At 41.3% G+C, this 25,478-nt stretch overlaps 1 protein-coding gene across 2 annotated transcripts in view; it reads left to right on the top strand.

The window, feature by feature from the left end:
• Positions 1–5,193: 5,193 nt before the first annotated feature.
• The window catches only part of NPSR1 (neuropeptide S receptor 1), a 156,346-nt gene continuing 136,061 nt past the window's right edge, over positions 5,194–25,478 (top strand). For both annotated transcript variants that reach the window (XM_055590428.1, XM_055590427.1), the window contains exon 1: positions 5,194–5,337. In XM_055590428.1, the coding sequence (XP_055446403.1) occupies positions 5,194–5,337 (144 nt within the window). The remainder of the gene's footprint in view (positions 5,338–25,478) is intronic.

Genomic DNA, 25,478 nt, shown 5'->3' with positions numbered 1-25,478 from the left:
AGGCTTTGCTATCCCTCACCATATCCCAGAATTTGCCCAAGTTCATGTCTATTGAATCGGTGATGCCATCCAACCATCTCATCTTCTGTCACCCTCTTCTTCTTCTGCCTTCAATCTTTTCCAGCATCAGGGTCTTTTCCAATGAGTTGGCTCTTTGCATCAGGAACATATCTCTTTCAGGCTCTAGTTGGATATTTTTTAAGAAAGGTAATACTTAGTTCTAGAAATGTGACACAAATTATTTATCTGAGGGTCTCCAAAATGGAAGTTAACCATGACTTCTGGTGTTGAAAAAGTATAAAATTGGTGGTCCAAAGATAAAGAAAATTCCCCTCCCTCCTGTGCTCCTCTGAGATGACATGTGTTCAGTGGCTCAAACTAGGTCTTGAGAAAGCAGAGCCCAGAAATGAGATCAGGCTCACTATGGGTTCTACGAGCCCCAGGAACAGCCCGCAGGGCTAAAGACCAGACAAGACCAGACAACCAGCACAGCACTCCCAGAATGAACTCTGTGGGCAGGCACCAAAAATCACAGAAATGCTAGCCAGGTGGCTTGCTGTCCTCCTAGGACAGGGTTTCACATTCCTGGAAGCACATTAGAATCACCTGGGGAGACTTTAAATATCCTAATGCCCAGGCGGCACCCTAGAAAATCTAATCAGAAACTTTAGGGAGGCTACCCAAGCATTAAGAGTTTCTAAAGCACTCCCAGTTATTCCAATGTGCAGCCGGGACTGAGAACTCTGCCCTGGGAAGCAGTGAGCATGTAAAATACAGGGACTCCCAGTTTCTATAGGGAACATAGAGTTTTGAAGCTTACTTCATTGTAATCTGTCAGCACACCATTAACTACGTCTTGTGTTAGGGAGGTGGCATGATGGGGAAGGGTGGGCTGTCTCTAGTGATACATTTAGTAGAGACCAGTGCTTTCAAACAGAGAAGGCAATGGCAACCCATTCCAGTACTCTTGCCTGGAAAATCCCATGGATGGAGAAGCCTGGTAGGCTTAAGTCCATGGGGTTGCTAAGAGTCAGACACGACTGAGCGACTTCACTTTCACTTTTCACTTTCATGCATTGGAGAAGGAAATGGCAACCCACTCCAGTGTTCTTGCCTTGAGAATCCCAGGGACGGGAGAGCCTGGTGGGCTGCTGTCTATGGGGTCTCACAGAGTCCGACACGACTGAAGTGACTTAGGAGCAGCACAGTGCTCTCAAAACAGAGTTCCTGTGAGCATACCTGTCGCACTCTGCCATGAGCCAGCCCCCAGAACTACTGGATATTCAATGCAAAGATTCTCTACTGCACCATCACAATATGCTGGGTTTGTGGGTATTGTTATTAATGAATTATTAATAATAAAGTCACAGTACTGACAGTTCCCAGTGATTTACATTTTTTTGTTAAATTAGAAAAGTTTCAAGATCATCCTTGTAACAGTACCACACTCACATGGAACCACTTGCATTCTGATGGGTTCATTTATTCAGCAAAACTATTTAATGCCTATCATATGTGTGCCAAGCACTGTGCTAGACCCTAAAGACACAGCAGTCAATACAATAGCTATGGTACCCTCCCTCGTGGAGCTTATCATCAGAGAACAGAGATATTTAAACAAAATATTCCATTATAAGAATATATCCTACTTTGTTTACCCATTCTTTCATTGATGGACACCTGGAATCTTTGTGGGTTTTGGCTATTATTATGTGGGTAGTTTCCAATTAGGGGCAATTTCAAACAGAGTTGTTCTATTCATCTTTACTTGTTTTGATTAAGTATTCATTTGTGTCAGGTATTTTCCTAAGCGAGGAAACTATTGGGTCAGAGAATATGTTGAACTTTAGATAACACTGCCAAGAATTTATTGAAAATGTTTGTATCAATTTAAATCACTTCAGTAGTGTATGATGGGTCTTCATCCTGCAAATCCTTACAAACACATGGTTCCCATTTTTATCATTTAAGCCTTTCTAGCAGGTATCACAATTGGAGAAGGAAATGGCAACCCACTCCAGTGTTCTTGCCTTGAGAATCCCAGGGACGGAGGAGCCTGGTGGGCTGCCGTCTATGGGGTCGCACAGAGTGGGACACGACTGAAGCGACTTAGCAGCAGCAGCAGTAGGAATGAATTCAAGTGAAGAGCCAGAGGCCTTGTCTAATACTGGGGTTTCTCCAAAGAAAACAGAAACAATGAGAGATATATTGAGGGAGAAACTGATTTACTCTAGGGAATTGGCCCCTGTGATCATAAAGGCTACGACTGGTAGTCAGCTAGCCAGGGGAGCTAATGCGTGTTTTCAGTCTAAAAGCTTGCAGCCTTGATACCCATGAAGAGCTAAGGCTTCTGTTCAAATCTAAAGGCTTGAAAGAAACCAATGCCCCAGCTCAAAGCAGTCTGGCGGGAGGAGTTCCCTCTTGTTCGAGGCAGGATCGGCATTGTTGTTCTATTCACGTTTTCAATAGATTGAATGAAAGCCACCAACATCAGGTAGGGCATCTGCTTTACTCAGTCTAATGAGTCAAAAGTTAATGTTATCCCAAAACATCCTCACAGACACACTGAGAATGTTTCACCAAATATCTGGGCACCAACCTCCCCAGTTGACATATAAAATTAACCATCACACCATGCTAGTTTGCCATCTTATCTGCAACCATTCCTTTCAAATGTTGTGCAGTATTCTATTGTAAAATACTTACACATGTATGTATATGTATATTCTATATATGTACACACATATATTGTCATGGTGGTGGTGGTTTAGTCACCATGTTGTTTCCAACTCTTGCAACCCCATGGACTGCAGTCTGCCAGGCTCCTCTGTCCATGGAATTTCTCACATAAGAATACTGGAGTAGGTTGCCATTTCCTTCTCCAGGGAATCTTCCCAACCCAGGGGTTGAACCTGTGTGTCGAACCCATATCTCCTGCATTGCAGGTGGATTCTTTACTGCTGAGCCATCAGGGAAGCTCATATGTAGTCATATTTCATATAAATTTAAAAATATATTATTTTGTTTAGCTTTATGTTTGTATATTTCATCTATAATTTTACATTTGCTATAGATTACTCATTCTTATTGATATAAAGTATTTCATTATATGATTACATAGAAATTTATTTATCCAGTCTACTGTTGATAGGCATGTGGGTAATTTCTGGTTTGGAGCTTCTCATTGATTTTGTCACTGTAAATATTTAGGTTACTTCTAATTTGTTTCTAAGGAGTATTGCATAGGCATCTCTTGCATGTTTCCTTGTACACAGGCATAAATATTCTCTTGGGTAGCCACAGGTCAAAAACTAATCCAGCTGGACCATGAGAGGAGAGAAAACAGCACAAACAGAAGTTTTCTCTCCACCTGTTCATGGCATCTACCATTTTCTCTCTCTTTATCCTCACCACACTACAACTTAACTGGCTTTTGTTCTTTCCTAGAAGTTTCTCATGGATATTGCTTTATAAATTCTCATTGAAGTAAAACAGACCTATGAAAAGATGCATGCATTTTATGTGTGTAGTGCAGTGGATTTCCCTAAATTAAATACATGCAAATAACCCAGATAAAGAGATGGAAAATTATAGGCTGCTGAATCTTAGCTTTACTGGATACTGCCAAATAGCTCTTCAGGGTGAGCATATCAGCTCATTCTCACACCACTTCTTCTCATCTTTGTCAGTACTTGGGGTAGCCAGACCCTGGTTTTGCTATGCCAACAAATAAAAATTCTGCCTTGTTTTAAGTTGCTTTTGTTTCACCAGTGGTTGAGCACTTTGTTCATGTTTATGTGCCAGTTAGAACACTCTTCGCTCATTTTACTATTTGGTTGTCATCTTGTTTTGACCTTTTCCCTAAGAGTCTACAGCTCACCCTGGGGCTTCCTTCGTGGCTCAGCTGGTATTTTCTGACAGCTTCCTCGTATTTGCTGTCCCTTCAGCATAGACAGTATCTTCTCATCTCTAGCGCACTGCACTCCTCTTAGGCTGGATGGATTACGTTACAACTTTCCCAGGAAATATCATGGGGGCTATAGTCTTTTATGACATTGCTACCTCTTATACTGGGTGTCGTTAACAAGTGGCTGTGCAAGTTTGGCTCACTGAGCATCTTCAGTGTAAGTTATCAGGTATCACGCTTGGTTGCAATGCAAGCAGCTTAGTACTGTTGTTTTATACCTGGCCTGCTCTCCTTACTCCTTTAGCTTCATATCTCAACAGGCTCCTGAGATTTGATGCAAATTATAGTATGTTACAGTAAAAGCACGACTGTCTAGGAATTTCTGAAGAACTGAGTTATCATCTCATTTCCTTCACCAGCTGTGGGATCTTGGGCAAATCGTTTCACCACCGAGCAGCAGCCTCTTCTAGTGTCAAATGAGAATATAAAGATACGTTCCCTGCCTACCTCTCAGAGTTGTTTTGGACATCAAATAAAAGAACATCAAGGAGATAAGAGTATCTACCAAACACCAGTCCCAGTCACATCATGAGAGGTGGTGGTTGACTGACAGGCACAGACCCCAGGCTTTTCTGAAGCACTACCCTCTGAAAACCTAGAGTAGAATCAGGGGTGTGAGACTCAAACGTGCTCTTTGCTCACACTTACTGAAATAATGTGCAGGCTACTAAGTAAATGCTTGAGTGAGGATCATAAGTCAGAAGGTACCCTCAGTTGAAAAAAAATGCATCATTATGATTTGATTTCAGAAAGGCAAACATGACCTGAATTAATCAAGTGGCTGTGGAATCCAAATTCCTGACTTGTTGAAGCTGGAGCAGATGTGGGGGGCAGGGGGGTCTGTTCCAGAAGTGAGGAGAAGTGCAGCTGAGCACGAAGGACTGCCTGGGGAGCCATGTGGATTGCTGTGAGGGGCTCCTGCCAGCTTTTCAGGGCAAGCCCCCCCCACAACCTCTGGGCAGGTACATGGGGTGTTGAGGCTGCGCTGGCTACTGGATCATAACTGCTGAGGAGTAAGCAGCATGTGGCTTGAGCAGGCAGGCAGAGCTCTTTAGTGAGGTGGGTTCCGGGAGGACTCTGAGCCTGTGCTCAGCTGAGCTCCAGAAGAAGCTCAGGGAGGCAGAGGAGGGCAGAGCCGCAGCTGCTGCCTGGCTTTCAAGAAGAAGGCGGGACTCTCTCCATCAGCTGCAGGCTCAAGGACGGCGGGACTCCACTCCACCTGAGCCATGCCAGCCAACCTCACAGAGGGCAGCGCCAAGTCCAATGGGACTGGGCAGGCACTGAATTCTCCTGTCCTTTGTACTGAAACAGTGACTTTCACTGCAGAGGTGGAAGGAGAGGAATGGGGCTCCTTCTACTACTCCTTCAAGGTAAGTTTCCTGCCTTCCACTCTGAACACTGATTTTAAATAATAAGACAAAGTAGAATTTTAAGTTCAAAGATCACAGACAATATTATGAATGAGTGTAGCTTATTTTCTTTACTAAAAAGAGTTTAAAAAAAAAATTGATGAGCTATAAAAGTAAGTTTTTCATATTGTGCTAGGATCTGTTTCGTCATTTCTTAAGAATATGTGTTTTGTTTTTTTCCCTGCTGCTGCTACAAATGTAAGAGTCATGAGTAACATTTGTAAGTGGATGACTTTTTAATTTTCCCCTTTCCTTAGATGAAAGTACTTTTAGTTAATCCTATAGTAGTGCTTGAAATGTCTGTTCCTTGTAAGGGTTATTGTTGTGAGTTTTTTGTTAGGAGCATCAGAGGTTTGTAAGGCCCGCATCACCCAGGACGCTACCTGTTGCAATGAGGGACATAGCGCTGAGTAAGGAAAGAAGGACCACACTTTCTGTGTTGATCCTTTGCAGTGAACATCAGAGGGAAATAAGGTCCTTAACTGTAGTCGGTGATGTTACAGTTCACAACAAGTTCCCTCCTAAAAGAAATGAGGAAATCAGAGTTTAGTAAGTTTCACTTTCAAAGTATCCAAGGGCCACATTGAGGAAGAGGCCATTGTTAGGCTGATACTGTTTCCTCTTCCACAAGATTGTGGTCAGGAATAAACCAGGCATCCAGAAAATAGTTTCCTGCTTCTTGCATGGGAATGCAGGGATGTCAGGTTATTTCACAGGCTGCCTGATGGTGCATTCAGCTGTTACACTAATTCCCAGAACTCAAACTGGTCTTTCATACTTCAAGAAAAATTCTAGCAGTTTTTTTTTTTTTTTAATCCTCTGGGTGTTCTTGAAATGATTTGGTTTTTACTGATGAGGTAGAATTTGCTGTAATATCTACCTTGGAGCTTTGCTTCTTTGTCAACACTCAGAATAAAACTTTCAATAGGGAGCTGCGCTGGAAGCCAGCCTCACTGGTGCTTGAGAGCCCTAGAGAAAATGTAGCAAAGCAGAGTGGAACACGTCACTTAGGTGGATTGCATGGGACCCATCCCTATGCACCACTTCCTAATGCATTCATGCACACACACAGCCCAGCTGCCCAAATCTACAACATAAAATAGAAACTGAAATTGGAGTGGGGTGCCATTTACCATTGACTGAATAATCCCCTCTGAAATCAGCCTTCAGATCCAGAGATTCTGTCTTGGAGAGGCAGGCTTTCTGCACCCAGGAAGCCTACTGCTCCTCTCAGAGATGCTGCCTCTGCAGCCTTTTTGATATTTATAGAACATGACAGCAAACAGAATGAAGAGAGACTGGCCACTGCAGAAAGGATAATAATCAGCAATAAGACAGTTGTTCTGAGAGTCAGGCAATAATCAGCTGTAATCTCATTTGGCACTTTTTTTTTTTTTTAATACAGCTCTGAAGGGGAAGTTTTGAGTGTTTGGACAAACAAACCCCTACTCACTCTCTTCTAGTGTTTGAACTCTGTCCTAGCAACATCATCTCTAGGCACTACGGAAAATCACATCATTTTCATCTCATTTCTATTAATAAGTTTGCCCTCCAGCAATTGGACCACTAAACAAGGAGAGAAACAGAAAGAAAGAAAATATGTCTGATCAGAAACTTAGAATGTTCTGTTTCATTTTTTGAAAAATATAATCATTCATTAAAGCAGTGATCTTTAGTTTCACAATAATCAGTAGTAGTGTTGGTGAGAACTAGCTTAAGTGTCTTAAGCTAGAGTGTAACTTTTTCCACCATCCCCTTTGAGCACAAGCAGTTTTGATGCAAACTCTTGTTTCTTGTGATCCTTTTATCCCACATGTGTCTCAAGAAGAAAGTCAGAACTGTGTTTGTAAATTGTCTCCTAACCATGTCCTTTTAATCTCCATCACCTTTTCCAAAAGCAGTAGAAATGTCATCAAAAACAAAGTGGTGACATGAATCTTTCTGAATGACTTTTGTCATTTACTTTTGTGAAGTGTCTCATTTAATATGGTGTACCTTTCACTTCGAATGCCTTTCATCTTCATCTGAGTTTACCTAAATTCAACCCGGTCTTTAAGGCTTCTCTTGGGTTGCTTCCTCCCTGAAGCCCCCCAAACCCATCTCTCCTCCGAGTTCCGGTAGTGTCTGGAGTATACCCTTCTCTTTGCCACTTAATCTAACTCTGTGCTCAACTATGTCAATAATGTGTCAGGTCAATGTGCAACAGTCATTAAGCTCCTCAAGTGAAAGTAATGACTAATGTTTGTTTCATGTTTTCTCCAAAACCCAGCATTGTGCGTGTCCTACTCAATAAACATTTACTGCATAAATGAACTGTGGTTCTGTGTTCTATTTCTGTCTGCCATCTACATGTTGTCAGACTGGGCAACAGAAAGTTTGCTTTCTCAGTGACAGAAGTGAGGGTCTTATTCACTGCTACTCCACAGGTCAGCCCCTGCCCTGCCAGGTCTTTATCAAATGTATTCACTGAGGTCCTTCTCTGTAGGCACATTTAGCTCATCCTTATTCCATTTCTAAGCCAATGTGATGAAGGTAAGTAGTAGTTTCCAGTGGGTGGAATATAAAAGTAAGTGTATCATCATACACTGTAGCTCATACTGGTTTAGCCCTGGCGAACCCACACCCACCCATTGCTGTCTGCCCTAGTCTTAGCTGCTTTACTCAGTCTACTTGTCTGGGCTTCTAACCTACTTACTTATGTAGCCCTCAAGTTCTCCAAACCCAAAGCTCTCTTGGCAGAATATAAGATATCCATGTCTAAATCTTACCAGCCCTTTCTTCACAACTTGGAGGCTTTTCTTTCTTCCCATCTCTATCTCCAAATTCTTGCCCCTGCTCCCCACTGTTCTAACCCACTCTGCCATCCTCTGTATATTCTTGGATACCAGCAGGAAGGGCAGAAGTGAGTTCACCACTTTCTTCTTCCATCATGGGTTTCACATGACTAAAGCTCTGTGGTCCTGGGTTCAAGGTTCTCAGCTCAGGCCCTGGTTTGTTTCACAGTTTTCAATGTCTCATATGTTCAAGGTTCCATCTAGTTCACCTCATCCATTTGTAGTCCCCAGCATCAAGCACTTCCATGGGCTTCAAGAATCTACCATACATCTTTAAGGAGGATGGGACCTGGCTCATAATAAAGTGAATGGAGGACCTGAATATACGACTGTTCAGTGGAAGACAAAGAGGAAACTCTTCTTAATAGCCTTAATTTTGCTGGTAAATTCACTTGCAAAATTTCCTGAATCCCTGATTCCTGATGACGAGAAAATTAATTCAAAGTACTGGGAGGAAAACCTACTTGAATTAGTAAATTGTTGAAATTATAAAATAATGCAAAAGAACTCAGTTTTATTACTCTCAGGTGAAGAGAGAAACATGAACCAAGATTGCAAAACTATTACTTGACAATGATCTTTTTTTGAATCTCCTTTAGTGGGTCATTACAAATGACATGCAATTAGTCTAAGTATTGTTTATATGTAAATGGTTGCTTCTAAGTGCTTGAGGGTGATTGGACACAGTTTGTTCCCTTTGTTTTGCTCCCTCTGCCTGCTGTCTCTTAATTTTCTTAACACATTCCTCCTCCATTAATATAACAAAAGCGAATTCCAGTTCAACCCATATCTCAATTATCTCACACTAGGCTTAAAGAAACATTTAATGATATAAAGAATCTGAAGTATACCGTTCTTGTTTTTATTATATTAAGACTGACAATTCCTTTGTAAGAACACACTCTACCTACTGTGGACCAGCACTTTCACTTCCAGTGGCTGCCACTTCAGCTCTTTCTGTGCCCACTTACCTGCTTCTCTGCACACTCCTTTAGTCCCACCTCGGCCCTACAGGACTTGACTGTCTCCTTTCCTGCCTTGGGCCTCAGAACAATGTCAGGGATGCCCTTCCTGGAGTCCAGGAGCCCTTGGTTCCTGTCCTTTCAAGGTACTTCCTGAAACTTATAACAATGGTTCTTGCATTTTATCATGCATCTTTTTGTCCTCTTCTAATCAGTTTCACTCAGTCTGTTCATATTGAGTTTCTAGAGCTGAATACTGTGACTGTTCGTAGGGAATTACTACTAGTTTTGCCCAGTTAAATAATTATTAAAGGTCTGCTATCACTGCCTATTCCTGTTGAGCACACCTAGCATGCTACCCTCCAATCCCCTGCCCTGGACCAGCGCTATACCACATGCAACTTCACCCCATGCCCCTGAGAAAGGCACACATTTCATTGGTTGGCTTTATTTACAAGACTGTCATGCAGTTCCCAAGCTGTGTACTCTCGTGTGTGAAAAGGGAAAATTCTCTCAACCAACTTTCTCTTTGTATCACTGATCTCTTTGTATCACATCATCTGATGGCAGGTAACAATCATAGTTAATTCAGAGTAAATGCAGAATTGCAGTTTTTCAGCCTGTGAAGGGGTTTCCCACTTTCTGACTCAGGAAAGGCATCTAAGCTCTAGGAATGATGCTTCTAGAGTGTGTGTGTCCATACACGTGTGGCTGGATGAGGGAGCAAGTCTGACCTGGGGAGGAACTTGGCATTGGCTGGGATGAAGAGTCCTGTCTGGCTTTCAGAAGAGATCGTGTTTGTTGCAGATCCTTGTCAGGATCTACATCAGGCTCGGGTCAGGCTGTGCTGTCTTCTGCGGGAGCATCCATTTGTCCCATTTCCCTTCAGGTGCACAGGTGTTCACACCTCCCTCCTCCCCTCTCTCAACCCTCTGAATTTCTGCGTCCTTCCTGGGAAAGAAAAGGTTGACTGCTTGCCTCCCAGCTCTGGTCTGGTCCTCTGTCTCCCCACGAGGCCATTAACTATCCAACTGCCACCTCACTAGAGCTGGGTGAATCCCCGGGGCCTGCCATCCCCTGGTGTCTGTACAGTAAGTGGAGCTCGCCGCTCTCTAATCCTGTGCTCCCAACCTTGTTCTCTTCTTCTTTTTTCCTGTGGTAGCCTTGGGGCGGGGTGGGGGTGGGGGGGGCCGCTGTACAAATCCTCTCGTCAGTGTCTAAGTCTCCTCACACTCTGCACCACTCTTGTACCATCTGACACTCCTGTCTCCCACTGCCTGCTTTCTCTGTGGTGGGGAGCCTGACTAGACTGTTTGCCGCCAAATGAATTATTCCAGACTCTTTTGAGCTGAAGGCTCAAAAGACACATCCTCTTGCAAAGGAAAAGGACATGTCTATTGAAGCTGTTTATGATATCCTTCAAGAGGTATTTTGAGAGCCAGGAGCTGACTTATTTCTCTTTGTCTGCATTGCTGGAGTAAAGACTGTACCCAGAGGGCAGACGGTGTAGAGCTCTCTGGCTGCCAAAGCTCCGAGAGGTTTTCTCAAGAAGGTGGAAAAGAGCATATCCATTAGTGCTTCAAAAAGAAAAAAATAATAATAATATATATATATATATATCACCCTGTCATCCTTGAAGTAATTTCCTGTTGATAGTGGGTAAGAACATTTCGAGCTATGCACTGAAGTAGACGAGAAATGTAATTTTATTTTCTGTAACTGAACTTGGCTTCTCCTGGACCTCTCAGCTCAGCTGATGGAAGAAGTAGCCTAGTCATTCCCAGGTATAGTCAGGCTCTTGAATCTTCCCTGTCACTGTAGTGAGGCACAGGCTGTAAAATAGGGCTGCTGACGTCAGCTCCCAGTGCTTCCACCATCTGGCTGAGAACTTGAGGAAGTTCACTCCTACCTATGCATTGGTTTACTCGTCTGACAAATGGTGCTAATAACTGAATGTCCTTCAGAGGATTGTTGTGACAAGTTAAGTGATTAAATGTTGGTGGGGCCGTTAAGGACAGTGATGGCCTTAAGTACAGTGTTTGAGGACTGTTAGCCCCAGGGGTGGGTTGTTATACTCCTTTCTGAAGCTCCGGAGAGATGAGGCGCCACCATTACCTACACAGAAGAATCTTCTGAAGATACTAAGAGAGATCCGTGTACTGGAAGATCTCCAAGACTGCTTCAGTATGCTTTAGGCCCCCAAATAGTGGTGCTGAATTGTTTCATTTCTCTCAATTAGACCATGGAAATTGTACGATAAGATATCTAGAGATGATTCCACTTCCTTCTCTATCATCCAGATGCCACATCTAATTTTTACCTATGCAAGCTTAATGGCTTACTACAAGAGGGCTTTTTACAGAGATGGGAAATTATACCCCATCCAGAAGGGGTGAGTTTCTACCATGGTAGAAAGATTTTCTGGGCCACAAGATGGCAAAACCACCAAGGTCATGATGAAGTCATTAAGGAATAACCAGGGTTCTTATCTTTTTACTCAGGCAATATTGACATCTGCCTAAAAATGGTGGGTCTCTTATACTCGGCAGCACCTTACAATTAACAACTTGACATCATATGACTTCATCTGACTCACCATCAGCTCTAGGAGAATTTAAAAATAGCATTCCTTTTTTTAACCTGATGTGAACACAAGGCCTGATAGAAGTTAAGGGTGTGAACTTTCTAAAAAATAAATGAAAGAAAGCAAGAAACAAACAAAGAAAGGAAGAAAAAAAGGAAAAATAAACATGGTTCTACTGCTGATTTTAGCTGGATAGGATAGGTCTCTGTAATAGCAAAAAACTAAACCCCAGGGTTTCCCTAGAGGACTGGTGATTGGGAATATGCACCTCCACTTTGGCGAAGGGCAGGTGGTGTGGGGGAAGAGGGTTAGATCCCTGGTCAAAGAAGTAAATCCCACAAGCCTCACACAGCTTGGCAATAATAATAAAATAACAAAGTCCCATTAATTTAAAAAACAAAACCAAAAAAGTCTACACCCTGAATCTCAGTGGTTTTACACATTAACAGTTTATTTTTCTCTCACATCCCAGGTGCAAGCAGGTCAACTTATATCTCTGCCTTCTAAAATAAGCAGTTTCCAAGGGAGATGGCAAAACTTACCCTATCTGCTTTGGCCTGAAATGATGCATGACTGACTCCAGTTCTGCTGGCAATAATTAGTTGTTGGGCATGGGAAATGTAGCTTAACTGAACGGCCCCAGTGCGGGGAACATAGTACCAAGCGTGGTTTGACCTTCACCTTCTGCACAATAAAACCCAAACTCTCCAAACTAGTCTTCTAGCTTTTCACAATCTGACTGCCCCTCCCCTCCCCATTTCTCTCCTCTCCTGCACCATGCCTCACTGGATACTGTATTCCAGGAAACTATTATCTTTTGGCAGAAATGCCTCTCTCATAGCTTTTTCTTCTGATATCACATCTAAGCTCAATTGCCCCGTCGTCTGTGAAGAATTCAGATTTGTTTAGTAGATCAGCACTGCCACTATTCTTACGTTTCCAAAGCACTTCAAGTCTTTGTGTGACAAGATTCTTCTCTTGACATGCATGTCCGCCCACACACACACACACACAGACACATGTGTGCGCATAAACATAGACTGACACACATACATAAACACACACATACATGATGTCAGTCATTTTAAGGCAGCTCGAGATTCCACTACCCCTGGGGCAGTGCCTGACAACATGGTAGACAAATCATCAAAACATGTTTTATTGAATGAAAGAGCATATTGAGAAACAATCTGTGTAACAAGTTTATTCCTAAGGTCTCAGCAAATTCACATGAAAACATTGAAGTAGATGGAGTCTTAATCCTTATTCTCCAAGCCATTGGGTTGAACTTAAAGGCACCATGATTTGGGGGAACTCCTGACACAGATGGAGAAGTGTAGTAGGCTACTGTCCATGGGGTCACAAAGAGTTGGACATGACTGAATGATTTCACTTTTTTTCACTGACACCATAGGAAGCCCTATTGGTGGGGTGTGTGTGTGTATGTGTGTGTGTGTGTTTTAGTCTCTTGGTCACGTCCAACTCTTTGTGACCCCAAGGATTGTAGCCCGCCAGGCTCTTCTGACCCTGGGATTCTCCAGGCAAGAACACTGGAGAGGGTTGCCAGTTCGTTCTCCAGGGAATCTTTCCAATCCAGGGATCAAACCCACGTCTCCCGCATTGCAGGCAGATTCTTTACCATGTGAGTCACCAGGGAAGTCCAGATCATTAGACCTAAAGCAAACAACATCCAGGTTCTGTCTGCTCCCCTTCCCTTGCTGCCAGCTCAGCTTCCATATCTGAGGCTGGAAAGCCATCCACTTCTGAGCCCTAAAACACCAGCTGGGTATTGGGAGAGTGTGTTAGCGTTCACATTCCTGCTCTCTGTTTATGTGTTCTGATGCCTGATTATAGACGCTCAGTCACAGAGATCTTCTGCAAAGTGCAGAGGGCAGAGAGTATCACCTGTGGACAACAGGAAGAATCTGCTCCAGTGGGGTGAATGGAGCAGCCTTGTCCACTAGAATGTCAATCAGGTGGTCACACATGGTTCCTGTCTGCTGCCTCTGGACACTTCAAGCAGAAAAGGTATTTATCCTGTGAACACTGAGACTACAGCTGCTTTCACTGTGTAGGGCCCTATACTAGGGACTAGGGAGTCAAAGAGGATTTATCATTGTCCTAAGGTAAGGGGCTGGGAAACTAATATTTTCATTCAACAAATATTACTAAGATTATTTAACCTTTAAAATTTTTAACACCTATAGATAAACATAAATAGTTTTTCTCAATTTAATTTAAATTTGAAAATAAATTAAATATCATACCTAAAAATAAGTCATGCATGCATACTAAATTGCTTTAATTGTGTCCAACTCTTTGTGACCCTATGGACTGTAGCCCACCAGGCTCCTTTGTCCATGGCGGTTCTCCAGGCAAGAATACTAGAGTGGGTTTTCATGCCCTCTTCCAAGGGATCTTCCTGACTCAGGGATCAAACCCATGCATCTTATGTTTCCTTTGTTGGCAGATGAGTTCTTTATCACTAGGGCCACCTGGGAAATCCCCAAATCAAAATATAATTCAGAATATAATCTTTTAAACTATATTCTTTTCCTTCCCATGTCATGTACTCCTTTATGAAGTTGAGAATCACAGATGGGCTTGACTGAGTATTACTTTAGGTACTGGGATTTCAAAGATGCACAAAACAGGTACCATATTGTCAGACAATTCTGTCTAACAGGGGAAAGGTATACTCAGCCAATAGTTATGATGCAAGGGAAGAGAAGGCAGTCACTTAGAAGAAAAGAGTGGAGGGATGACAGAAGGAGGTATAAACAAATTAAAAAGAAGGATTTCTGCATAGAAAATCAAGTTGATCTTCATTGAAGATAGGTAAATGGAAGCTTTCAGTTTAGATAAAAGAGTTAAAGAGATAAAAAAGACCCAGGTGGACCTTCAGACTAAACAATATGGATTTTTTTTTTGTTCTTATAGGCCATAAGAAATCTTTAGAGTTTTATTATCAAAAATGCTAACAGTGAAAACTGTAATGAGAGAGATTAATCAGGCTGCAGGGTACTGGGTGGGATGTAGGGAGGGAACATTGAAGAAAGAGAGTCAGTTATGATGACCCAGTGAGAGGTGTCAGTACTGAGTAAGATAAGGATTGCCTGAGAGTGGACAGGAAGAAGCAGTGGGACTTTCTGTCAGATCATATGCAGGGCTTGGGGAATCAGAGAAGATTGGCAGAGGCAAGGAATGACGATGACATAGGGGCTCACATTGATAAGCTGATTCTAAAATGTATGTGGAAAGGCAAAGGAAATTGACTAGCCACAATAAGTCTCAAAAACAATAAAGCTAGGGAACTCACACTGGCTGGTTATGACCTTCTCTAAAGCAATAGTGTGGTACTGAGAAAAGCATACACTTCCAGAAATGGAACAGGATGAACAGTCTAGAAATAGACCCAGTCATATCTGGTCAATTAATTTTTGACAAAGATATAAAGACAACTCAATAGAGAAAATCAAAATTGTTGCTGGAACAAATAGATAATTCTGTGTAAAAAGGGAACCCCTGCCCAAACCTCACACCCCATAAAAATTAACATCAAATGGATCATATATATAAGTGTAAAACCTAAAATAAAAGAAAAAGAAAACATAGAAGGCACACTTTGTGACCTTAGATGAGGCAATGATTTCTTACTTACAGCAGTAGTGGTACAGTCCATAAAGGAAAAATTTGATGAATTGGACTTCATCAAGAACTTGTATCATTTAAAAGACGCTATGAAGAGAATAAAAAGGCTAACCACATACTAGGAGAAAATATCTATAAATCACAAATGATGTTCAACCAGAAGATACAGATAATCCTTAAAGCTCAATACAAAGAAAAAGACCCCAACGTAAAACAATAGCAAAGTTTCAAACAGACATATCACCAAATGGTGACTAAACACATGAAAAAATTCTTAACCTCATTTGTCTCTGGTGAAATGCAAATTAAAACCTCAATGAAATACCATCACACACTCATTAGAATGACTAAAATAAAAATATACTGAAGATATCAAGAACTGGCAAAGATATGAAGCAACCAACTAGAACCATCAGACATTACTGACAGCAAAGAAAATGGTAAAGACAGTTGGGGAAACTTCTTGCCATTTTCTTATAAAGTTAAACATACATTTATTACACAAGTCCAAAATCCTACTCCTGAGTATTTGTCCAAGACAAATAATGTAAAAGCCTCTATGTCAATACTTACAGTGGCTTTATCTTAAATTGCTAAAAATTGGAAGCAACTCAAATGTCCAGTGGCTAGAAAATGGATAGTTCAGTTCAGTTCAGCTCAGTCACTCAGTCGTGTCCTACTCTTTGCGACCCCATGAATCACAGGACGCCAGGCCTTTCTGTCCATCACCAACTCCTGGAGTTCACTCAGACTCACGTCCATCAAGTCGGTAATGCCATCCATCCAGCCATCTCATCCTCTGTCATCCCCTTCTCCTCCTGCCCCCAATGCCTCCCAGCATCAGAGTCTTTTCCAATGAGTCAACTCTTCGCATGAGGTGGCCAAAGTACTGGAGTTTCACCTTTAGCATCATTCCTTCCAAAGAAATCCCAGGGCTGATCTCCTTCAGAATGGACTGGTTGGATCTCCTTGCAGTCCAAGGGACTCTCAAGAGTCTTCTCCAACACCACAGTTCAAATGCATCAATTCTTCGGCTCTCAGCTTTCTTCACAGTCCAACTCTCACATCCATACATGACCACAGGAAAAACCATAGCCTTGACTAGATGGACCTTTGTTGGCAAAGTAATGTCTCTGCTTTTCAATATGCTATCTAGGTTGGTCATAACTTTTCTTCCAAGGAGTAAGCGTCTTTTAATTTCATGGCTACAGTCACCATCTGCAGTGATTTTGGAGCCCCAAAAAATAAAGTCTGACACTGTTTCCACAGTTTCCCCATCTATTTCCCATTAAGTGATGGGACCAGATGCCATGATCTTCATTTTCTGAATGTTGAGCTTGAAGCCAACTTTTTCACTCTCTTCTTTCACTCTTATCAAGAGGCTTTTGAGTTCCTCTTCACTTTCTGGCATAAGGGTGGTGTCATCTGCATATCTGAGTTTGTTGATATTTCTCCTGGCAATCTTGATTCCAGCTTGTGCTTCTTCCAGTCCAGCGTTTCTCATGATGTACTCTGCATATAAGTTAAATAAGCAGGGTGACAATATACAGCCTTGACATGCTCCTTTTCCTATTTGAGACCAGTCTGTTGTCTGTGGTGGAATATTACTTGGCAATAAAAAGGAATAAGCTTATAGATACACAGAACAAAATGGATGAATTTCAAATGCATTATGCTAAGTGAAAGGAGCCAGATTTAAAATGCTGTAATGATTTCATTTACGTGATGTTGAGAAAGCAAAACTCTAAGGACAGAAAGCAAATCAGTGGTTGCTGTGAAGAGGCTGACTACAAAACAGCATTGGAGATTCCCTTTAAATGACAGAAATGTCTATATCTTGATTGCAATGATGGTTAAGTTTGTCAAAACTACAAAGCTAACATTCAAAGGATGACTTTCCTCTGTATTAAGTACTATTTAATAAAAAATTATTCTATAGAGAGTTTCTCTAATGTCAACAGCCATGCCACCTCAATAAGACACTCAGAGAGTCTCAAAGAGTGAATGAACCCTATCATAGACTTAGCACTTTCCTTGGCATAAATATAGGCAAATAATCCAGGATATGGCTCTATGAATGTTTTCCAAGGGTTCTCCTTATTTCTGCTTTACAAGTAGACATTAACCATTAGCCATTTAGTATGAGTCTTTACTATGCAAGCTTCCCTGGTAGCCCAGTGGTTAAAAAAACCCATCTGCCAATGCAGGAGATGCAGATTTGATCCCTGGTCCAGGAAGATCCCCTGGAGAAGGAAACAGCAACCCACTCCAGTATTCTTGCCTAGGAAATCCCATGGAAAGAGAAGCCTAGCAGGCTACAGTCCACTGGATCGCAAAGAGTCAGACATGACTTAGTGACCAAAAAAACAACAACTTTACTATATAATATTTACTACTAGGGAGAAATATTGATGATGTTACAAAATTTCGGACGAATCAACGGCAGAGGTGAAAGGAGGAGGTCCTGAATAGGCTCCTGAAGATAGCAGTGTTACTTGGTTGACCCCAAAGTTATTCTCAACCCTCTTCTCATTTTCCCAGCCACATACTCACTAGCCTAGTCTCCCTTGCAGTAAACAGTAGCACAGTTTGAGAAACTTAATTGGAAGTCTATGAGATTTCTTTTTTTTTTTTTTTTTTTTTGCAAATCATTTATTTTATTTTATTTTTAAACTTTACATAATTGTATTAGTTTTCTGATAAAGATTCCACTTTTCTTTGATAGAAGGAGAAAGACATGGCTTGAATTTTCCTTCCTCCCTTGAATTCAGACACAATGCATGGTGCTTCAGCAGCCACTTTGCAACCAGAAAAGAAAAGCTAAGGCAATTTCAAAGAGTTCAGGACAGCAGCTATGTATCTTCAGTTTTCTTATTGTATGAAAAAAATCTTTGTTTAAGCCACTGTAAAGTGGGCTTTCTTTTATTTTTGAATCGTAGACTTGACCAAGTGATACAAATACCAAGTACAAAACTATATATCCAGGTTACTGAAGCCAAGCCCTTGGAAGTGGACCACAGAGAATCAAATAGACATTTCATTTATTCTACATTTGGGCGGGGCAGGGGCTGGCTCTGCTCACGTTTTTCATCCTACTATTATCTATTGTCTAGATTACTGTTATCTAGATTACAAAAGGATTGAATAGTTTTATAAACATTGATTCAAACAGGACTGTATGTTTCCTGGTAACCAAGAAAGAGATAGTTTCTCCTCCTTCCCAAAGAAAAGAGCCCTAAATTTTTCAGAATGATTCTTCACATTTCAGATAATGACAGTGCTATTCACTTAGGTAATTTTATGGGGAAAAAAGAAATCTGAAGGCACTTTTAAAAACATTAGTTCAAAAAACTACCTAAAACATTAGCTCATTTTTTTCATGACAGCTCAATAAGAGAATTTTTATTCTCTTCCCTGACTCACAAGGAATCACATCCTTTCCTTACAGTTTAAACAAGCAAGGAAAGTGTGAGAAATGGGCTTTGGGCCTCAAATCAATTCTATATTGTGCTACCCTGAGTACATCACACGGCTTCTCTGGATCCAGGCAGCCCAGCCGTGAGAGCAAAACAATAACGATGTCCCTTCAGGCTGGTGAAGAAGGGAAGGAGCCAAGTCTTAGGTGAGAAGTGACATTTTGGATGGGAGCCGGAGGAGGGTAATCATGGAATTCTACTCAATAATCTCCTGGGAGGGTCCTACCAACCCAGAGGGTTTCAGGGGTGAGGGTGGGCTAATGCCCTTCTCCTCAAAGACCAGCCTCACAGACCCTTCATCTCAGATTTATCCTCCCAAACTCCCCACCCACTGAGATTCTCCATCCTCCCACACTCTCCCCCCACCCAAACTATTCTCCCTTCTTAAAGATAAATAAAACAAAAACTCCCCGGGACATCTCTCCTTTTTAGTTCCATTGATAGTTCTCCTACCAAAAGAAATAGGTGGGTGTAGAGAAATAACAAGCAAGCATAACTTTGACATGATTCACAAGAACCCAGACTAAGCTTTCCCATTCTCTCACACACCATATTTCTCCCTCCCCAACCTCCTCTGCCTGCCCTCATCCTTACCACGGCATTCAGTGTGGACTTGGCATGCATGCAGTGTGTGCTAAGTGGCTTTAGTCATGTCAGACTCTGTAATGCTACGGGCTGTAGCCCACCAGGCTCCTCTGTCCATGGAATACTCCAGGCAAGTATACCAGAGATGGTTGCCATTCCCTTCTGCAGGGGATCTTCCCGACCCAGGGATCAAACCTGTGTCTTTTACGTTTCCATATTGGCAGGCAGGTTCTTTATCACTACATGGAATTTGCATGCTCTGCTTTTAAAAAAATTCTTTTTCTCCGTCTTTTGCTTAGTCTGCCTGTTGTCCCCCAAATTTTTTTCCCTCAATAAATCAATTCCAAGTATTTGCATGAAAGCCATTCTGAGTAAACAAATTCCTTCCCTCGGGTGTCTCTCCCACAGCCTTTGATCTTCCAAGGTTATTTGCATTTTTTAAAAGAACTTTGTTTCATTTAAATAAACCCCTACTCTCCTGAGCATCCTGGACATGAGATAGCAAAGGTTACTTAGGATCTAGAGGATTGTTGGAACTTCTTGAAAAAGCAGCAGCAGCAGGGAATAAGATTCCCCTTGACTCCTCTTCTTCCAGCTCTTTAAGTCTCCTTGCCTTGCTCTTCTGCTGGGCAGGAGCTGTGATTCACCCCGGCCAGCGGTGTTCCAGGCTCTGCACTGGACGAAGGATTTCCCCACAGCACTCAGAATCCCATTTGCATGCAGGTATTGAACCCAAGTGTTTGCTTATGAACAATTATTCACAGCTCTTAATTTAATAAAAAATGAAAGGGAACACTGTTAGTACCCAAGTGGAAGTTTCCTTTCTTTCATCTAGTATTGTGCACCATTGCCCTTGGCAATCCATACCTATAGAAGATATTCTTTTGATTAAGAATAAATTTGATTACCTTTCCAATGTGTTCAGTCCCTTTTGAGATTTTTTTTTTTTTTTTTTTTTTTTTTTGGCGCAGGTTGGGATAAAAATGCTAAAGGTATTCAAGCATACAGAAACTATTAGAAGACTTTATAAACTGGAAAGCACTAGTCAAATTTAGGACAGCAATAATTCACAATGCTAAGCATTAGAACTTCTTGTACCACACTGCACTGCGTGTGTGTGCTCAGTCGTGTCTGACTCTCTGAGACCCCATGGCTTGTAGCCCACCAGGCTCCTCTGTCCATGGGATTTTCCAGGCAAGAGTGGGATCAAACCCTGGTCTCTTGTGTCTTCTGCATTAGCAGGTGGATTCTTGACCGCTGCACCGCCAGGAAAGCCCATGCTAATCATTAGTGAAATGTAAAAAACAAAATTTGAATAAATGAAAAGGCATGTGGTGCTCCAGGACAGGAAAACTAAAATTTGTGAAGATGTTGGTTCTCCCCAGTTTCTTTATAGTGTTAAAAAACTTTAATCAAATCTTGAATGTGATTGTTTGAATTTGACAAAATAACTTAAAAGCTCAATTTTAAAAAGGTAAGTAAAGCTAAGAGATTTGGGCATAAATGTTAATGAGGAAGAGGGATTTTTCTCCATCAGGTACTAAAAAATATAAACCTGCATTAAGCAAAACATTTTAGAATTAGCACAGCAATGGACAGGTTCATAATAACAAATAGTTTGCTTTAAACATAAAACCTTAGTCATATATGAACTTAACACTACAAAGAAACTACAAAAAATAGTAAGAAGGAATGAATATTTTGGCAGTTAGAGCATTGGGTGAATGGGTGGTGAGTCTTACCTTATGTAAAGTTGTAAGATCAATTTCAATTGGATTTTGTAACTAAGTTTTTACAAAATAGACAGAAAAAAAGCATACTTATTAGACTGATTTCAGAGGAGCAAGAACTTTCAAAGCCTAACAAAACATTTAAACAGAAACAAAAAACTAAGGAAAGTATTTTCAAGAAAATAAATATATAACATTTATATACATATAAATATTTATAATATTACATATTATATATTATTTAATAATTATACTAAAAATATAACATGATTAAAGGTCTTAATATATAAAAAGCTCTTAGGAAAAAGTGGTATTTATAATAGACAAAAACAGGCAAAGAAAATAAAAAGCATTTTAGATTAAATGTAGAGTTAAAAGAATGCATAAAAAGCTTTATTTGCTAGTGGCCTGAATAATACTAATTTAACCATGAAACATAATATGAAATATATCAAACTGGGAAAATTAAAGACCAATGTTACAAAAGCATATGACAGTCTTGTAGACTGGTGGGAGAGTAAATACGGACAACTAAGGGAATGCACACAATTTGCTGCATATTTGGTAATACACAGCAAGCCTAAACAATATATTTACATATTGACTGGGTAGATTTGCTTGCAGGATTAAACCTTAAGAATAGTAAAGAAATATTCAAGAAAAGTTTTGACATGGTCTTACGTGTTAAACTATTTCATGTAGTACACATCTGACAACAGAAAATTAAAATTGTAATGCAACCATAAGATGGAATATTAAGGAATATTATGCACCTATAATAATCATTGTTCCTCATTCAATGCTAAAGATTTTTAAGCACAATAAACTGCATATATAAAATATTCCAGTTCAGTTCAGTTCAGTCGCTCAGTCGTGTCCTACTCTTTGCGACCCCATGAACCGTAGCACGCCAGGCCTCCCTGTCCATCACCAATTCCCGGAGTCCACCCAAACTCATGTCCATCGAGTCGGTGATGCCATCCAACCATCTCATCCTCTGTCGTCCCCTTTTCTTCCTGCCCTCAATCTTTCCCAGCATCAGGTTCTTTTCCAATGAGTCGGCTCTTCGCATCAGGTGGCCGAAGTATTGGAGTTTCAGCTTCAACATCAGTCCTTTCAATGAACACCCAGGTTGCACAGATATTTAAATATTAAATAACCAGAAAATATGGAAAGGAATATACCAGAAGTGGGAAAGTGAATGAGAAATTTTCTCTGGAAGGTGGGCATTTGTCTTTGTCTTTGTACTTTTAAAATATTTTACTAAGTTTTGACAGCGCATATTACTTTTATTATCAGAAAAGACAAAATAATCATGTATAATACACCATGCAATGTCTCAAATATATTTTGCACGTTGTATTTCCATGAAAGCAAGTGAAAGAATCAGTTTCCTCTGCAGACAAATGACAAGGGAGGCTGAAAAAGTCATCTGAAAGCAGACACCTTTGTGGTAGAGAAGCTGGCCAAAATGGGGGGAGGGGAGGTACCAGGTAAGGAATTGGCCCCCAAGGATCACACACTGAAGGGTCTGAGGACCTGCCAGTGTCTCCCTAGTAATGAACTGTGTGGATGCAAGTGCGATTTGCTCTTTTAGTAATGAAGGTTATACACTTGCAAAGCTAAAGCAGAATTCAGGAATTTAGTGTATACATAATCACTGTATGCAGTGCTTCTCCTATTTCATTTCTTTCTTCCCTCTCTCATATCGCTCCTCTTAGAATATTTTCCCACTCTGACCCCAATAGGTATTTTAATCCATATACTGCTTAATCCAGTGACTTCTGGATTAAGTGTGCAACCTGTGAATTATCTATTTCTTTAAAACTCCATTTTCCAATTGTGTTGTTTTCCTACTATCATTGGGAAGGGCTGACCCATAAAGTGCACTTGGTTTCCATGTTGAGAACTGCAGGAAGGTGGGTTAGACAGAAGCAGACATCAGGGTTGGAGGACCAAGCTCGCCCAGGGCACTGGCCACTGCTGGGAACTAGGGCTTCTGAGCATAGGCCCAAGGTGATGTGGCCAACTCCATCAAAATCCAAGAGGCTCAGGCGGAGTGGGAGCGATGCTTGGAGTCAGGCAAGTGCCTGCATCTGTCGACCTTGGATAGGTTCCCAGGGAGCCTATAAAGTGACTGATGAGAGGTGGAGAGACTAGTGTTCAATCCTGGGCTGGGGAGGCTTGCATGTAGGGGGCCAGATAGAACACAGGAGGCCAAAGAGACAGGCAAGGGAATGCAAGGACAACGGAAACCAAGGTGGATGACCAGCTGTCACGGGGTATACACTAACTCATTAGCTTTTTAAACTCTGTTGACCAACCACCCAATTCAGGTGCACAGAAAATAAAAGTAATATAGGACAATCTCCCTGGAATTGTCATTCAGAGCCCTTCTCAGCCTCTTTCTCACTTACCAGGATGTTCGGCTCCAAGCATTATCCTCATATCTGCCTGTGCTCTTTCACTTGCTCACTTCCCCAGATTTCTTCTTGCTGCTTGAGTTTGAGCCTCTTGGATGGGCTGGAAACTATGGAAACAACAGATTAAATGTATCACAGATTGAAGGTCTGAGCTCAGATAAACCCTCAGGGGGAAGGTTCCTCAGACACTTTTCCCTACTTAATAGCACCTCCAAGACAGAAAATAAATTACCACAGGCTTATTTTTTAATCTGTCAATCATGCAAAAGAATAGTTTCTTGGTATTTTTATCACACAGTAATCCTTTGGTTTCTACTACATTGTAGAGATTTGGACCTAATTTACCCAAATGTTAGTTTTCTATATTTCAAGGGTCTGGAGCTCAAATAGCAATTTAAATGTTAATCTCAGTTCTTGGTACATAGCAGACACTTCATTCGTTTGTTCAACAAATATTAATTTCTACCTGGACTTGGAGCCCAGTGGATTTTAAGATGATTTCTAGCATGTGCTGTCTGATATACTGTGAGAATTCAGATGGAATATCAGAATCTAAATGCCTCAGAGCTTCCAATACACCCTATTTGTGATTAATCTGGAGGTTCTTTTGTGATCCAAGAATGACTCACAAGAAGGGACTCACACTGAAATGAATGCGGGACATGGGCATTTCTGCTTCTGGTGAAATCCAAGAATTCACTAGTAACCAGGAAACTGCATCACTCAGTCATGCAAAGGCAGTCCTGATCTGCACCAAAGCCTGACAGAAATGAAAACAATTAGGCAGTGAGCAGCTAACATTGCTAGCTAAACACAAAATATGACCCATGGTGGTAATGATCAAATACTCTAGACCAATATCTAACACTTTCTGGTCAGAGTATAAAGAGCTTATACAATGTGTCCTGGAAGCTAAACTAAGAAATAAATGTCAGGCAGAGAATTGCTTTTTTGTTCAGCCCAGTTTGAAGAAGCTAAAGTTGAATTCTCTCACCCATGATAGTGGTATTAAGAGACAGGGCAATGAACATAAGTGGAGAAGAGTCCAGATAGAGAGGAATCTTTTCTTTTGGTAGCAAGTTCTTTTAACTCAGGATGAAGACCCAGATTGGACCTTTCTCCAATTTTGAAATAGTTTCTAGGACACAAGTCTACTATCTTCTTATAAGCCTTTCTCTGCTCTATGACCACACCTAATGTTTGTGGATGGGCCCTGTCTGTCTTCACTAACCTAAAATTTTTCAATCTGCCTTTCCTCATACTGTTCCCAGGCAACCTACTTGTTTGCTTGATTACATCTGCTCATTTTTCAGACCCAGCTCACACCTTAATTTCTCCAGGTTACACCTTTTGATCAACCATCCCAGTCCCTCCTCAGTTTCTTCCAAGATGTCCTTTATTGGGGATTGCGCAGCACTTCCATTATAGTAGCTCACATTGAACATTTTTGTTTACATATATGCCTCTACCATCAGACTAGGAGCTCCTTGTCCTAGCCTTCCGTCTATGGTACTACGGAACTTCTGTGGACCTGTGGTAAACTTCTGTGGTAAAGATCCCAAATTATGTTGAACTTTGCTGCTAGATTCTCAATAAATGTTTGTTGAGCTTGATTATGCACAATGAGAACCAATATAACCATGATCACAACAACATGATTTCAAGGACAGTTTCCCAATTCCGGGCTGAGTGTCATTTATACACCAACCTATAGGTATATCAAGGCTTTCCTTTCAGGCTAAATGCCTTGCCCCTTTATATACCACACGAGAGATCACAGGACGATTCAGAGCACCCAATTATTTGGGACCATTTTGGCTGACAGCCCTCCTATCAACCTCAACAGACTTGGGCTGT

This window comes from Bubalus kerabau, chromosome 8 (assembly GCF_029407905.1).
Source record: "Bubalus kerabau isolate K-KA32 ecotype Philippines breed swamp buffalo chromosome 8, PCC_UOA_SB_1v2, whole genome shotgun sequence".
Classification (NCBI taxonomy): Eukaryota; Metazoa; Chordata; class Mammalia; order Artiodactyla; family Bovidae; genus Bubalus; species Bubalus kerabau.
This window is presented reverse-complemented; position numbering and strand designations above follow the sequence as displayed.